Source organism: Physella acuta, unplaced genomic scaffold, assembly GCF_028476545.2.
Source record: "Physella acuta isolate Inbredline_101_S28 unplaced genomic scaffold, ASM2847654v3 ptg000875l, whole genome shotgun sequence".
NCBI classification, from domain to species: Eukaryota; Metazoa; Mollusca; class Gastropoda; family Physidae; genus Physella; species Physella acuta.
In genome coordinates, this window is record NW_026732392.1 from 196,685 (window position 1) to 213,264 (window position 16,580).

Genomic DNA, 16,580 nt, shown 5'->3' on the forward strand with positions numbered 1-16,580 from the left:
CGATCCTGACGGTGTCTGGGACGCAGGTGAAGTAGAATTCACCTGTTGTGAAATAGAATTCAACTATGACCTCAGCATGCGAAGGGATAGCGTGATTAGCTCTACGCACAGCCGCCTATACTTAATAAACAATGATTTAATATGTGTGTCAATTTTCGCGTTCATCTCAATCGCCGCACTGTAAAGTGGTGTTACACCATTTGTTTAGTTGATCGATTAAATCATAACTGTCAGAACCACGAAAAGAAACACGTTTGAGATAAAACAATGTGCAGTTTGTTATCTGAAGCCAATCTCAGCTATACCAATGCTTCTCAGTGCAATGGTTCTTTACATTATAGTGTCATTATTTTATGAATTATTATGTTCAGAGCTTTTCTTTAACCAATAATTTTCATTTTCAGCTCAGCATCGTGTATTTAATCCAATACAAATAAAAATGGATCGAGGTACTACCGAAGACAACTTTGAGCCTAAAAACTTAGGTATAGCCCAACAGGTAAGAAATTGTCGATCTTCTTCTTCGTTCTTAATTGTTAGTGTTGGAAGGTATCCCCTCCAACACTATTAATTTACTGGTTATGCGCCATTGAGGCCATTGACACCGATCTCAACCTGCTTTTCTTTTTGGATTAGCTTCCGTAGCCTTTGTCCAACCAAGAACAAACTACAAGGCAGCAGTTGTTTTATTTTGGAGTTATTTCTCCTAGAGACTTTTCGGTTTAGCAACCATGAGCTTCACCGATCCATTTATTTGTATTTTAAACGTAAATGTGGCAGGCGAAATTAAGTTCACTTGTTGTATTGACCTCGGCATATTATGAAAGGGGTAGTTTTGTAAGCACAATGCCAAGCCGTCTTCACTTTCTCTAACCCGAGTCAGGTACCAAACAAGCCTGTGTGGACTCAGAGGCGTGGCATGGCTTTGATCCCGTGATCCAATCTCGAGACTTAAATTTATAAAAAAAAGTTTTCGGAGGTTCGAACTTGGTACTCTTTGTTTGAGTAACCATGAGCTTTACCGACCCGACCACGCCGACACCTCATTTTGTATTGAAACATTATTTTACCCAAAACAAATAATTAATCATTGAAAAAATTGATTGTAAAAAATTATAAATGATCAACAGAGTTTATTTTGTTAAACATCTACTCGAACTAACTCGAAGTTATGTATTGTCTTGTTTAGCTTGCACCTAATGATCTAGATGATGGCGAGTCAGAACCCGCAAACCAAGCAGCTGCTCACGTTGAAATTGCTGAATGGGGTGACACTAATCCTGATTGCCATCAATCTGACACAAGGCAACATCACATTAACACACTGAGAGAGTACGACGAATACAACGACAATTATGACGACCAATATGAAGAAGATAGCCCACCTCCTTATTCAGACGTTTTTCTTCCAAAGACAGAAGTGACGTACTTACAGAATGCTTCTGCAGCTTACCACAAGAATGATTCAACATTTTATTACAAAAATGCTTCAACGACTTACCCAACGACTGCTCATACAGCTTACCCCAAGAATGCTTCAGCAGCTTACCTCAAGAATGCTTCAAGTGCTTATCATCAGCATGCTTCAACAGCTTACCCTAAGAATGCTTCAACAGCTTACCATGAGAATGCTTCAACAGCTTACCCTAAGAATGCTTCAACAGCTTACCCCAAGAATGCTTCAACAGGTTACCCTAAGAATGCTTCAACAGCTTACCCCAATAATGCTTCAAAGGCTTACTCCAAGAATGCTTCAACAGCTTACCCTAAGAATGCTTCAACAGCTTACCCTAAGAATGCTTCAACAGATTACCATGAGAATGCTTCAACAACTTACCCCAAGAATGCTTCAAAGGCTTACCCCAAGAATGCTTCAGCAGCTTACCCCAAGAATGCTTCAAGAGCTTACCATCAGAATGCTTCAACAGCTTACCCTAAGAATGCTTCAACAACTTACCCCAAGAATGCTTCAAAGGCTTACCCCAAAAGCACCAACCCTCTCCATTACGACATATTCGCTTCGCGCACATCGCAAAATTTTCCCAGAAACGACAACTTGGGAAGACAACTCCTCCAGCCCACAGCCCACTTGCCCGTCCATGGTAACATTACCTCCTGTGCTAACGTACAGTCTGTCAGAGATGAGCCCGAGTCACAGATAAGTTTTCTCTTGGTAAGTCCGCCATTACGACGACAGACAAACATAACTGCAACATATTTTATTTTATATATACATGGTTGCCGAAAGTCACAGTAACAACTTTCCTTTTTTTGTGAGGCAATCAATTTTAAATTTAGTTTTTTTAGAATTCTAAGCTAACAATGATTCAAACATTGCTTTAAACAACACCAAAAATAAAACGACGAAGACATTTAAAAACAAGTTAATTAAAAAGTCTAGTGACAATTTTAGCGCAATTTCCTTATGTTATCTAAAAATAGCTATGTCGTAGCGTAAATCAAGAGCAGGGTTAGTAAAACCATTGGTTAGTTATTAAAACGTTTTTTATTCATTTTTTTTCAGTATTTAACATGTTTTATTTACAATAGAGTTACATGGCTAAAAACCATTGCGCGCCTACTGAACGTGATGACGCAGCCATTGAACGTGATGGCGCAGCTATTGAACGTGATGACGCGAGTGGTGTGGTTGGATAAATATGCCTACTGATTCGGTCCAAATTTTAATTAATTAAAAAAAAATTTTGTGACCGAACGAAAGGATATTTTTGAAAATTTTCTTCAGCAATATTGTTCTAAATTATGGCAGGAATCGATTGGTACATGTTTCAAGTTGCTAATTGGTCTGGTTGCCGAGATATGGGCCAAAAACTAATTTTTTTTCGAGGTTTTTTGGCTTTTCCGGGAAATACATGAAAGAAATTTTTATGGCCTATGTTCATCCTCGTAACTTGCTTAACATAATTGCTTTTGGAACTAGTCATCGATATTGCTTCGTTGAGGAGGAGATACGATTTAAAGCTGCGGACACACATCCATCCATCCATCCATCCATTCATTCATACATTCATACATCCAGAAATGACGGGTTAATAAACGCAATTCTCCAGAATGGAAATTGCGCTAAAAAACAACTACAAGTAAGCTTTGAGTTTAAAAGTAATTGGTGTGTTATAATGAAAACGTGTTTATTCCTTTACTCGTGGATAAGCCAAGAATATTTTTATTATACTTTTTCATTAAGGTAGTTTATAGTAGAAGTAACATATATATATATATATATATATATATATATATATATATATATATATATATATATATATATATATATATATATATATATATATATATACACTAGACATACTGCCTAGCTTGGCTTTGGCTTAGGTTTTCAAAAAACATTTGAGAATTTGAATGCTTAGTTAATTGGCAATTGGCTGATACGTGGAGTGCTTAATTTTAGAAAGTAAGGCTAATTTTAGAGAAATTATTGTTGTTATATATATATATATATATATATATATATATATATATATATATATATATATATATATATATATATATATATATATATATATATTACCATACAGCATGTAGAGATGATATCTGTAGATAATTTTACATTAAGGTAGAGTCACAGTCTATTCCCAACTATACATGGCTAAGTGTGTGCATTCTGTGTTTTTGCTGTCTCCCACTAGGGGTAGGAGGACTCGTCTATTCCCTACAGGTAAGTCTATGACGCTATAGAAACAGGAAAGTAAGAGATATAGGCCTACTTTGCACATAATCTGTTATCTGGGCATTTGAAGGTTAAGTGTGGTCGTCATTATGCCCAGCCGCTTTTACTTTTTCCCAACGGATGTCGGGTACCTATCAGAGCTGGGTGAACTCAGTGACGTCCTACTGACTAGAGCTCGGGATCCGAACTGAAGACCTTTGGGCTCTCCCATCCAACCACGCCGGCTTCTTGTGGTGCTTTATAACATCTATATATATAATTCTCTTCTGGGAGCCGCTAGAAAACAAGCTGCAAACGCGCCTAGAAAACAAGCTGTAAACGCGCTCCCTACCTCCCCACCCCTACATGGTTTTAGTGAGCTGTGTTCATTCTAAATGTTTACAAGCAGAGCCAACGATTTTAAACGTAGGGGGGGGGGGAGGAAGGGGGGGGGTTATGGTCCTTAACGAGCTACTTATAGTGTTTTAAAGAAATATTTTCAGTGGCAGCATTGGTACTGTCGAATTCACAAATTATGAATTACTGAAAAGTAGAAAAAACAACAACTAAATAGCGGCGTATGTTATGCCGCGGGCCGGCTCGTTTGTAATGTGACGCCAAGGATAATTCCAAGTTGTTGAATTTGTTTTCGTATATCAAATACATATGCAATCTCTAACAGCCAAAATGCGTTGAACAAATTAAATTAAGCTAAACAAAGCAAGGCAAAATTGCTCCAAACACAGGAATAAAACGTGCATATCTAGAGGACTAATTGCCGTCGTACCAACATATAAATCAGAGCAGATAGTAGGCATACATAGAAACATGCGAACGCGAAAATAATTATATTGTCTTCTTGTTTGTTTACTGATTTAGTTACCAGGTTTTTTTTTCTATTTCCTGCCCGTAGGCCAAAACGTTAAAGAAAGAACACAAATACGCGGAGGCCAGAGCAGCTGCCAGAAAAGCCTTTCATTTAAATATAGCTGGTATTGTACTCGGTATAACACTTATCGCTGTGATTGTTTATATTTATATTACAATCAGAAATAGCGGGAGTGATCTCCACTAAACTTCCTCTAATTTCTGTTATAACACTAACGGGGATGGTAGCTCCATGGCAATCAGGATATGGACAAGTTTCAAGTGATTTTTGTGCACAATTACAATACTTCATCTATGCTCTGTATACGAACAAGTAAAGAATATGTATTATGTATTATTTTGTTAGAAGCATTAAGAAGTCGGACTGGTCTGGTCGGTTAAGCTCATTGTTGCAGAACCAATAAGTCCCGAGTACGAACCCCAGGGCAAAAGCAGCTCGATAGTTGGGGACAGTAACTCTTCTGGGAGAGTATGAAGCATTAATCTAACCTAAGTAGACCTCTTTTGAATATTTTCATTTCTAGACATAATTTAATGTCTGCTCCTCGTGATTTATTTTTGCTTATATATAAATACCAATGTATGATTTTTTTATTTTATAGTACAATAAAGCTACGCAGTGAGTTTCTGATTTATATTATGTACTCTGCTCTTTACGATGCTTGCAACTAAAAACATTCAATTATTTGTTTTAGTTGATTTGGTATGATGACTGTGTTTTTGCGCGCGTGTGTGTGTAGGCTAAATGTGTGTTTGTGTTCTTGCGTGTGTCTGTGTTTGTGTGTGTTTATGTAAGTGTGTCTGTGTAGGTGCATGTCTGCGTCTGAGTGTGCATTTATGCATGCTTATGTGTGTAGGCCCTTGTGTGTCTGCGTGTGTATTTTCTACAACACCCTAAGCCACTTGTGTGTAGACTGTATGTAATAAAATAAAAACAAAAGGATTGCTAGAAAAATATGAATTTTTAGAGTTGAAACAGCTATTATATATTTCTCTCACAAATGTCAATGTGTGAAGATGTTTGCTTGATATAATATAGGTTATTATATAGGTTTATTATATAGGTTTATTATATAGGTTTATTTGCACAACAAACTACCCTATGAGGATGTAAACAACTTGAATTTGAGTAGTGTATAGATTAAATGGAATTAAACATGTTACTAATAAATCGGACATGCTTTACCAATAACATGATCAACAGTATCTATTTTATAGAACTTAAATTTGAAATTTCTGTCGCGAGTGTTCGCATTGCGAGGACTTAAGAAATCAGCAGTGGTAAACAGATGTGTTTTATTTTAACTCTGCGACATACATTGAACTATGCGGTACCGCGAACTATGTTAAACCTTGAACTATGCCTGAACTATGCGGTACCGCTATCTATGCTGTATCTTGAGCTATGCTGTACCGTGAATTATACACGATACAAGAATTAAGGTATAGAAGACTGTGAAGATGATCTTATACAAAGTCTTGTCAAAAACATATTAGGGGTCACCCGTAACCGATGTCGAGAGATGGTGTCATTAATTTTGTGACGACGTACGACGTGGGGATTGGAGTTTCTGACACCTTGACGATACACTTTCAGACAGCTTGACGATACACTTTCAGACAGCTTGACGATACACTTTTACATTTTGAAACGTAATGACGGTTCGTGGAGCCAGTAGAGTCGATTTCACTTGTTTCTGTGATCCACCGCCTTAACATTTCCCTAACGTGAATTAGTTACCCATCAGAGTTAAGTGGACTCGGGATGTTCTCTTTACCGCGGATTCGAACTCGAGACACTCAGTCTAGCACTCTACCGTTAGGCCAAGCCGCCCTCACCACATTTTACCTTTACACATTACCGACAACCCTTGCCTTAAGTGTTACCACTGCAGTTGTCATGCATGGTTGCACATAGCAGTTTGGCTTTCTCACGTCACTCAATGTTTTTTAAAAGTAGATAAAAGTTATAACAATTCCGTTATTCAAGGATACCCATTGTAAGCACACAAAGAAAAACAGTTTACCTGCGTATAAAAACAATTTGCATTAACACAACAACCACACTCTACCGGAAAACACCAAATATTTTAACTGAACACGTCAAACTCAACTTTATTGGAACACATCAACTACAGTTTACTTGTACACATCAACGCCAGTTTATTTAATTAAACACAACAACTACAGTTTACTTGTACACATCAACGCCAGTTTACTTGAACACATCAACTACAGTTTATTTGTATACAACAACTAGTTTACCAATACACGTCAACTAGCTTACATTTATACATCATCTACATTACATTTATTCATTTCAAAGCATTAAACTCGTACACATTGAGCACACTTTACCGATAAACATCACCGACGTTTACATGCCATATCAGAACATAAAATGTACACTTATCAGAATATTTTATTTTTACACATCATGTATATTATACTCGAACACATAAGCCAAATCTTCTGTACACATTAGCCTTTGTAGCTTTGTACACACCAACAAAATTCTGCTTGTACACATACCATATATCGTGTACACATCAACTTTATATCGTGTACACATCAACTTTATATCGTGTACACATCAACCATATTTCGTGTACACATCAACTTTGTATCGTGTACACATCAACTATATATCGTGTACACATCAACCATATATCGTGTACTCATCAACCATATATGGTGTACACATCAACCATATATCGTGTACACATCAACCATATATCGTGTACACATCAACCATATATCGTGTACACATCAACCATATATAATGTACACATCAACCATATCAAGTGTACACATCAACCATATATCATGTACACATCAACCATATATCGTGTACACATCAACCATATATCGTGTACACATCAACCATATCACGTACACATCAACCGTATATCGTGTACACATCAACTATATATCGTGTACACATCCCATATGTCGTGTACATATCAACCATATATCGTGTACACATCAACCATATATCGTGTACACATCAACCATATATCGTGTACACCAACCACAGTGTACACCTTCACCCTCCGTCTACCCTTGTGGCACCTGTGCTACCGTCATACATGAATGAACAACGCAGGTGGGTTTGTCTTATCGCTATGATCACGTTCTCGCAGTGAAGTCGGTTATGTCACAGCACCCTATGTCTGAACATGAAACCCCTTTAAACATTTACGGACATGCGCAGTTCAGCAAGAATTTGTCTTCAGTTTCTTTCAGTGTTGGTGAAACAAGGTAGGTTGTTTTTTGTTTTGTTTTTTTACTGCTGGCTTATTGGTACATTTTGTGACTTAATCGTTTCTATAGGGCCTGTGTGGCCTAGCAGTAGAGCGCTAGACTGCTAACCCGAATGTCTCGAGTTCGAATATAGTTTCAAGTCAGTAGAACATACCCTAAATTCACATATCTCTGATTAATTAATACATTTAATTTCAAAAGTGAGTTAGGTTAAAATTTGTCTGGTTTTTTTTTTTTTGCGTTATGTGTATCTCTAGATACGTTTTTTTCTTAATATTTAAAAGCAGAAATAAGATCTGCCACATTCCACTTCGCAACTGTAGAACATACCCTAAATTCACATATCTCTGATTAATTAATAAATTTAATTTCAAAAGTGAGTTAGGTTAAAATTTGTCTGTTTTTTGCGCTATGTGTTTTTACTAAATATTTAAAAGCAGAAATAAGTTCTGGAACATTCTACTTCGCTTGCCTATGTGGCCTTTCATATTCTGAAGGGAAATTTGTATGACAATCTTATTAGAACTGTAACCTAAACTCTACAGTTGTATGCGTTTTATACAGTATGGCCCTACAGAAATTACATTATTAATTCCTAAACCATATCCTAGAACATGGTCCTACTTAAACTTCTCCTATTTTATTCTGTATCAATTCCCTTAGACCATGGACCAAGGCGGAGACAAAACTCTATTGTTAAGTGCTGACGAAAATGACTTTGAACCAGAAATCTCAGACAGTCGATATCAAGTAAGTTATTTGTCTTATTTTTTGTTTCCTCGTGATGCAGCAATTAAAGCAGATTTGTTCTAGTAAAGGGGAAATTACACCAGCTACATTGACTTAAACGTGACATTGATACAATATAATGTACTTCATAATAATGATAATATACTTAGGCTAAAATAACAAGCCTTTTAATGTAAATTTGAAATATATAACAGGATACGTAATACATTCGTAGGCACATACGCCCTTGCACATACTTCACAACTCCACTGCCGAATAACATACTCTGCCAAATGTCATACATTGGCACTACTGTCATACTTTAGGACAATACCTATCATCCCGATTCCCGAAACACAACACACACAACCAAGAACTACAACTATAAGCAGATTTAGGATAATTGTTATTCACTAGCACAAAACAATTAACCAAAAACTACAACTATGAGCAGATTAAGGATAATTGTTATTCACTAGCACAAAACACACAACCAAGAACTACAACTACGAGCAGATTAAGGATAATTGTTATTCACTAGCAGAACACACATAAACAATCAAGAGAGGTAAGACGTAGACATTATGTACTAACAGATAGCATTGCACTAAATATGTTTACCTAAAGGTGACTTTACAACTGTTATATTTACCTAACGGTGAATTTACACTTGGTATATTTACCTAACGGTGATAAGACACAATGTATGTTTACCTAAAGTTGACATTAAACTATATTTGCCTAAAGGTGATGTGATTTAATGTACGTTTACCTAAAGGTGACTTTACACCTGGTATATTTGCCTAAAGGTGATATGATACAATGTACATTTACCTATAGGTAACTTTACTCCATGCATATTTGCCTAAATGTGACTTCCCACAAAGTATGCTTACCTAAAGGTGGTATACCTCGAGGTATGTTTACCTAAATGTGACTTTAAACGATGCCTGTTTACCTAAATGGGATATGACAACAGATTTGTTTCATACAAACTTTACCTGAAAAGGAATTAACACAATGTATACTAACCTCATTGCGACTTCACACAAGGTGTATTTACCTTATGGGGATATGATACCAGGTTAGCTTCAAGGTTACATTTTACAGTTTAATATTAAAAGAAGCATTCAATTTATTTTTACCACTACGGGAACCAAATGCCTCAACTATTTTTAAATGTCAAAATACATCGTGACCTTTCCGGTTGAATAACTGTTGCATTCGTTCCAAGTCAGCAAACTGCAATGCTATCTGCACCACTAAGAAATGGTGTCAAATCTGGGTCATCGTGACATTGTATCATATCTGCCCCATCGAGACATTGTATCATATCTGCCTTATGATGACAGTATCTGTCGCATCATGACATTGAATCATGTCAGCCCCTATTGTCACATAATATGAAATCTGCCCCATTATGAATATTGTACCATATCTGCAACATTATGATATTGTTACACGCATGCACAACTGAAACCATGAACGATATGCCTTTGTCTAGTGTACATTCAAGGATGTTTTTTTTTATCAGTTAACGTTGAATTCAGAAACTATTTTTATAAACAGGTTATGATATATTTAAAATATTATTACGTATTATGTTTCTGTTACTGAAAATTCAACAGTTTTAGAAGAGGTCAAGTGGTAGAGCACACTACTGCGAACACAATATCTTGAGTTCGAATCACTAACTCCAGTATGGGAGCTTAACCAACTTTGATAAATACTTGACACTTTTCGGGTAAAGGGCTAGTTATAGTCGTGTTGTATTAGAGGGAAAGGGGCCATTACTTCTGACAAAGTAGAAAAGATTGACAAATTTATTTTATGACTGATGAGTTTAATCCAGACGGCAATATTTATACGCCAAGACGGTATGCTCAGTCTTCCCTGGTAGTCAAAGTTTAAGTGTAGTAAGTAAGAAGTACAGAACTCTTTCGAACCTCACAGGTCCATTTGGGCAGGTGAAGTAGAGCTCAACTGTTTTAGTAATTTCAGTACGTAAAGGGATAGTGTGGCACAGCTGCCGTTATTTCCCTGAGTCAGGTACTCATTAGAGCTGGGTAGACTCAGGAGAACTTCTACTGGATTCGAACTCGAGACCTTCTTGTGGCCCCCCCCCCCACCCCCCGTGCTGGTGTGTTCCATGCGTGTGAGCTGATAATTGTCATCTCTGAGCCAGACGTTTGATTCTAACAGCTGTTCATATGTTTAGATTCAAATAATTTTAGTTGTGTGATTTAACTTTATTTAAATAGAATTATATGACTAATTTCTTTTGCTTTAATATCGACACAGTTTAATTTTTAAACTTATAGATGTCTAGATTCTGGGAAAAAAAATAGCGTAACGCTTTTAACTTTATATATAATAGAAAAGGATTTTATCGATAACATTACTTTTTTAAATCTACAGAAAGTATTTTTTTTCCTTCTCTCTGTTGTCTTGTTATTTTAAATGATCAATTCATAACTTATCTGCATGTTTATTTTATAAATCAGAGACGGGGATATCGTAAGCATCGTAAGACAGTAGTCAGCGACCATGACAGACATAGCGTGAAATCTGAGTCAACTCGTTATTCAGTCGAATTTGAGAGCCGAGAAGGAACGTTGGGCTCTCGTAGCTTCCCAGCAGTTCACTACACAAACTCTTCAGCAGATTATAGTCATTGGGCTACAACAGATTATCCTATTAGCACAACAAAAGGTTATCCAAAGAGGGCTACAACAGATTATCCTATAAGGGCAACAAAAGATTATCAAAAGAGAGCTACAACAGATTATCCTATAAGAGCAACAAACGTATATCCAAAGAGGAATACAACAGATTATCCGAAGAGCGCAACTACAGATAATCCAATAAGGGCAACAACAGATAATCCTGAGAGGGCTAGAACAGATAGCCCTAAGAGGGCAACAACAGATAGCACTAAGAGGGCAACAACAGATAGCCCTAATAGGACAACAACAGATAGCACTAATAGGGCAACAACAGATAGCACTAATAGGGCAACAACAGATAGCTCCCAGAGAGCTTCAACAGAGTACCCTAATATAGTATCAATAGATTACCCTACGAGGGCTACAACATTTTATCCAAAGAATGATTCAACCCCTGACCACAGGATCGCTACAACAGCGTATTCTCACGGTACTCATCATGCCTACACCCACAGCAACGTCAAAACCAAAACTCCAACCAAATCACTAACACCAACGCCATCACCATACCCTACCGGCATCAACAGCGAACAAACCCCATCGCTGTCCATGCTCAACACAAAATACCGGAACATTACCAACTCTCCGTACTGGAGAGACGCCCTTATGCCACAGGGGGGTGCCCAGCCCATGTACCCTGGATCTTATGCGCCGTGGCAACACCCGCCAGAGGTAGGTCACAGTCCGCAACAATAACTTGAAACTGTAATAAATTATGGTAATTTATTCACGTAATTATAAATAGGAGTCTACCTTGACTTTTTTATACACGTCATACTTAAAATAAACCGGGAGTGATCTCCCCTAAACTTTCTCGAATATTTTTATATAAAATAACAGGGGATGGGAACTCGGGCTATAGACATGATTTTTAATCCATATTTAATACTTAAAGTTTTAAAAATAGAATAAAATCTCTTAGACAAATTAATTGCACACCAAGTGAACGCGAAATAAAAAAGCGCATAATAGTGCGAAATATTATTAGTACTTTTAAAATTTACATTAGTTTTTTGAGAAATCGGAAGTAGCGTAAATTACTACTTCCGGTCAACGGAAATTACTCAAAATTTAACAGAAGGTAGAGAATTAGATCTTTTACTTACATGTGAAATTTCATTTATCTATCTGAAATAGTACTCAAGTTATAGGCTTTTGAAAAATTCAAAGTAGAAAAAGTACCACTTCCGGTTATCGGAAATCGCTCAAAAGTTGATATGGATCTACGATTTTGATAAAATACTTATATATAAAATTTCATCAACCTAGCAGTAACGGTACTCAAGTTATCGTGTTTACACACGGACACACAAACAGACACACACACACACACACAGAGACATACGGACAAGATTGCAAAATTATGTTTTTCCGTATCAGTGAGGTGTAAAACGTCGAGATTTGTAAAAATCTCGATTTTTTTTTTTGCACGATTACAATACTTTCTCTATACTACGTAGGCCTATATACGAGAAAGTAAAAAAATCAAATGTAATTGTTTTTTTAGTTATTTTAGTTCTTGCTGAAAATGGAAATTTAAGCTGTAATAATTAAAACGAGCCGACCCGCAGCGTATCATACGCCGCTATTTAGTTGTTATATTTTCTACTTTTCAGTAATTCATAATTTGTGAATTCGACAGTACCAATGCTGCCACTGAAAATATTTGCTTTAAAACACTAACCCCCCCCCCCCTTTCCCCTAACCCCGACCCTACACCCCCCCCCCTCCGTGAAAGCAGACTCCTCTTAGTTATTTCTTAGTTACCTCCTGTAAGTTTAAAATCGAACTAAATTTTCTGCCCCTAATGGAAACCCGGCTCTACGGCTCTACGATTTGTAAACATTTAGCTTTGTAAACATTTCGCGTGACAACAGTTCACCAGACAATGTGTGGGTGGGGTGGGGGTGGTAGTGATAGTGATAGAGAGAAAGAGAGGGGACTGCAAGGAGGCGCTTGCAGCTTGTTTTCTAACGGCTCCCAGAAGAGATATATATATATATATATATATATATATATATATATATATATATATATATATATATATATATATATATATATATATATATATATATGTGATAATTAAAAATAGGTTATTTCCCTTTAAGATATTCGTGTCATGTAAGTTACTTCTATCCCAACATGTAAAACCAGTCATTCCTTACATTTGTGAGTTCTTTTATTCATGTAGATAAGAATCTATATAACACTTTATGTCTATAAATTACACACAGACATCAGGCATCTGAACTTGTTATGTATAGATGAATATCTGCTATTTCTATATCTACACACCTATACCAGGGGTCGGCAACCTGCGGCTCGCGAGCCGCATGCGGCTATTTTGATGTCAAGATGCGGCTCTTCAGCTACATGCCCACATATTAAGAATTACTTTAATTTATTTTTAAAACTCATAAAAATATTAGTCTGCAATACTCGATAATTAAAGATATAGATCTAATAACAATGTAAAGATTCTAATTTCGAGCAGAGCTTGTTAAACTACTTTAATATGTTGTGTGCGAAACATGTGTATGTTTTTATATGAATAAATATTATTTCATATTTTAAGCTATTTATTTTAAATGTAATGTATATGTATATATATATATATATATATATATATATATATATATATATATATATATATATATATATATATATATATATATATATATATATATACCTAATCAAATATCATAATATTGAACTAAATATGTTTGTGGCTCTTTAAAAACTGTGAAATGTGGTAAATTGTAACTTTTGGCTCTTCCGTCCCAAAAGGTTGCCGACCCCTGACCTATACATTTCAATTAATCAACATACTATTTATTAATATACTTGTGCCTAGGTTTGGGTTATGCTAATGGTATGTGTCAGGGTATGGATATGGATATGGGTCAATTACTAAACATAATATTCATTAATTTACATGTGCTTAGGTATGGGTTATGCTAATGGTATGTGTAAGGGTATGGGTATGTATATGGGTGTAGGTACGGGTACGTAAATAGAAACTGGTATGGGCATAAGATGTCATACAATATTTTACATATAAATATTTTCTTTCCGTGACCAGGAATCCTTCCAACAAGTCCCCAACTACAAGAAGATGAGTATCTGTATTCTCTGTTTCTGTTGTCTTCCTTTGGGCATTGCTGGGCTTATTTATACAACAAAAGTAAGTCTAAAATGTATATGCTATGTTATGTGCTATGTTATGAGTTGTATGATGTATTATGTGATGTGCTATGAGATGTGCTATGTGATATATTATGTACTATGCTATGTGATGTGCTGTGTGATGTGCTTTGTGATATGTGATGTGCTATGTGATGTTCTATGTAATATATTATGTTATGTTCTATGCTATGTTATGTGCTTAAGATGTGATGTGCTAAGTGATGTATTATGTGATGTTTTGTGATTTGCTGTGTGATGTGCTATCCAATGTGCTATGTGTTGTGCTATGTTGAATGCTATGTGATGTGCGATGATATGTGATATGCTGTGTGATATGTTATGTGATATGCTATGTAATATGTTGTGTTTTATTCTATGCGATATGCTATGTGATTTGCTGTGTGATATATTTTATTCTATGTGATGTGCTATGTGATACGTTATGTTTTATTCTATGTGGTGTGCTATGTGATATGTTATGTTTTATTCTATATAATGGGTCGGCGTGGTCGAGTCGGTAAAGCTCATGGTTGCTAAACCGAAAAGTCTCGAGTTCGAACCCTCGGGCAGATGAGGCTCGTTAGCTGGGGACATTCACTCTTCTAGGAGAGACAACTCCAAAATTAAACAACTGCTGCCTTGTAGATTGTTCTTGGTTGGACAAAGGCTATGGAAGCAAATCCAAAAAGAAAAGCAGGCTGAAATCGGAGTCAATGGCCTCAATGGCGCATAACCAGTTGACACGTAACGCTTAATTGTGTTGGAGGCGTGGTCGAGTCGGCAAAAAGCTCATGGTTGATAAATTCGAACAAAGTCTCGAGTTCAAACCCACTGGCAGATAAATCTCGATCCCCTTCAACACTAATAATTAAGAACGAAGAAGAAGATTCTATATAATGTGCTACGTGTTATGTTATATTGTATATTATGTTCTATTGATGTGATATGTGAGATGCTATGTAATATGCTAAGCTTAACATATAGACCTTTCTGAAACCAAGAACACAACCTACACATTTATTTCTACATTTCACAGGCAGAAAAGTTGAGGGCAGAGAAAAAATATTCCCAAGCCAAGACCGTCGCCAACAAGGCAAAAATCGTCAACATCATTGGATTTGTGCTCGGCATCTTTTTGTGGATTTTAAACGGTCTTGTTATCTACTTCAAAGTGAAACACATTCAAGACCATGAAACACAATATAATTATAGTAGGCCGTAAGCTGACAGAAGTTTGAGATAGTTAACCAAACATTAAAGTTTCCTGAAACAGCAATACACATACATCTATATATATATAAATTATATATATATATATATATATATATATATATATATATATATATATATATATACATATATATATATATATTTATGTATATATATATATATATATATATATATATATATATATATATATATATATATATATATATATATATATATATATATATATATATATGTATGTATATATATATATATATTTATGTTTATATATATATATATAATCATACGTAAGGTGAAACATATATACCACTGTGTACAGTCCAGTCTCCTACTTCAAGATTTAGTTCCATACTGTGAATTTAAGACGTGAAAATATCAACTTTCTTGCATGTGTTTCCCCAGTGTATAATATTGTGTAATAAAATATTCAAGGCACATTGATATTTTTTTTTTTAAATCACTCTTTTGAGCAGGGGAATTAACTCTAAATGGCTGCATTTTATTGAAACTACAAACACTCTATTGAATGATAGTCTCGTGGTAGCGGTTGTCACCATGATGAGATTGACCCACAGCCAAACACACTCAACATTTTACGAACATAGCATTGTTTATGTATAAATTTTTATAAACAGGTGGTCCAATATTTAATTTTTCAAAGCAGCATTTAACAAATGTGTTCATATGAATGCAAATAAGATACACTTAATAGAGTTCCCAATTCTAATTGATTATGTTTCAGATCACTAGATCACCCAGTATATAAATATATATTCGCACACAACACATGATACAAAACTCATTACCCTATGCGACAAATACATGAACATGCCCGCTAGTAATATCTCTTCACATCTAAAACACGCAACATGACCAAA

The 16,580-nt window shown here is 35.7% G+C and overlaps 1 protein-coding gene across 1 annotated transcript; it reads left to right on the plus strand.

Annotated features, from left to right (window-relative positions):
* Window positions 1–7,786: 7,786 nt before the first annotated feature.
* LOC131952487 (uncharacterized) lies at window positions 7,787–15,719 on the plus strand. The gene is made up of 5 exons (XM_059315173.1): window positions 7,787–7,831; window positions 8,498–8,584; window positions 11,068–11,961; window positions 14,372–14,473; window positions 15,512–15,719. Exons 2-5 carry the CDS (start codon window positions 8,501–8,503, stop codon window positions 15,695–15,697), a joined length of 1,266 nt encoding a protein of 421 aa, XP_059171156.1. The 5' UTR covers window positions 7,787–7,831; window positions 8,498–8,500; the 3' UTR covers window positions 15,698–15,719.
* Window positions 15,720–16,580: the final 861 nt, after the last annotated feature.

What these genes read in the sequence shown, in the direction of transcription:
- LOC131952487 (XM_059315173.1), top strand. Translation starts at nt 8,501, where the DNA reads ATGGACCAAGGCGGAGACAAAACTCTATTGTTAAGTGCTGACGAAAAT. An exon ending in TCTCAGACAGTCGATATCAA is followed by an intron (nt 8,585 to 11,067) that starts GTAAGTTATTTG and finishes TTTATAAATCAG; the next exon opens with AGACGGGGATATCGTAAGCA. An exon ending in GGCTTATTTATACAACAAAA is followed by an intron (nt 14,474 to 15,511) that starts GTAAGTCTAAAA and finishes TACATTTCACAG; the next exon opens with GCAGAAAAGTTGAGGGCAGA.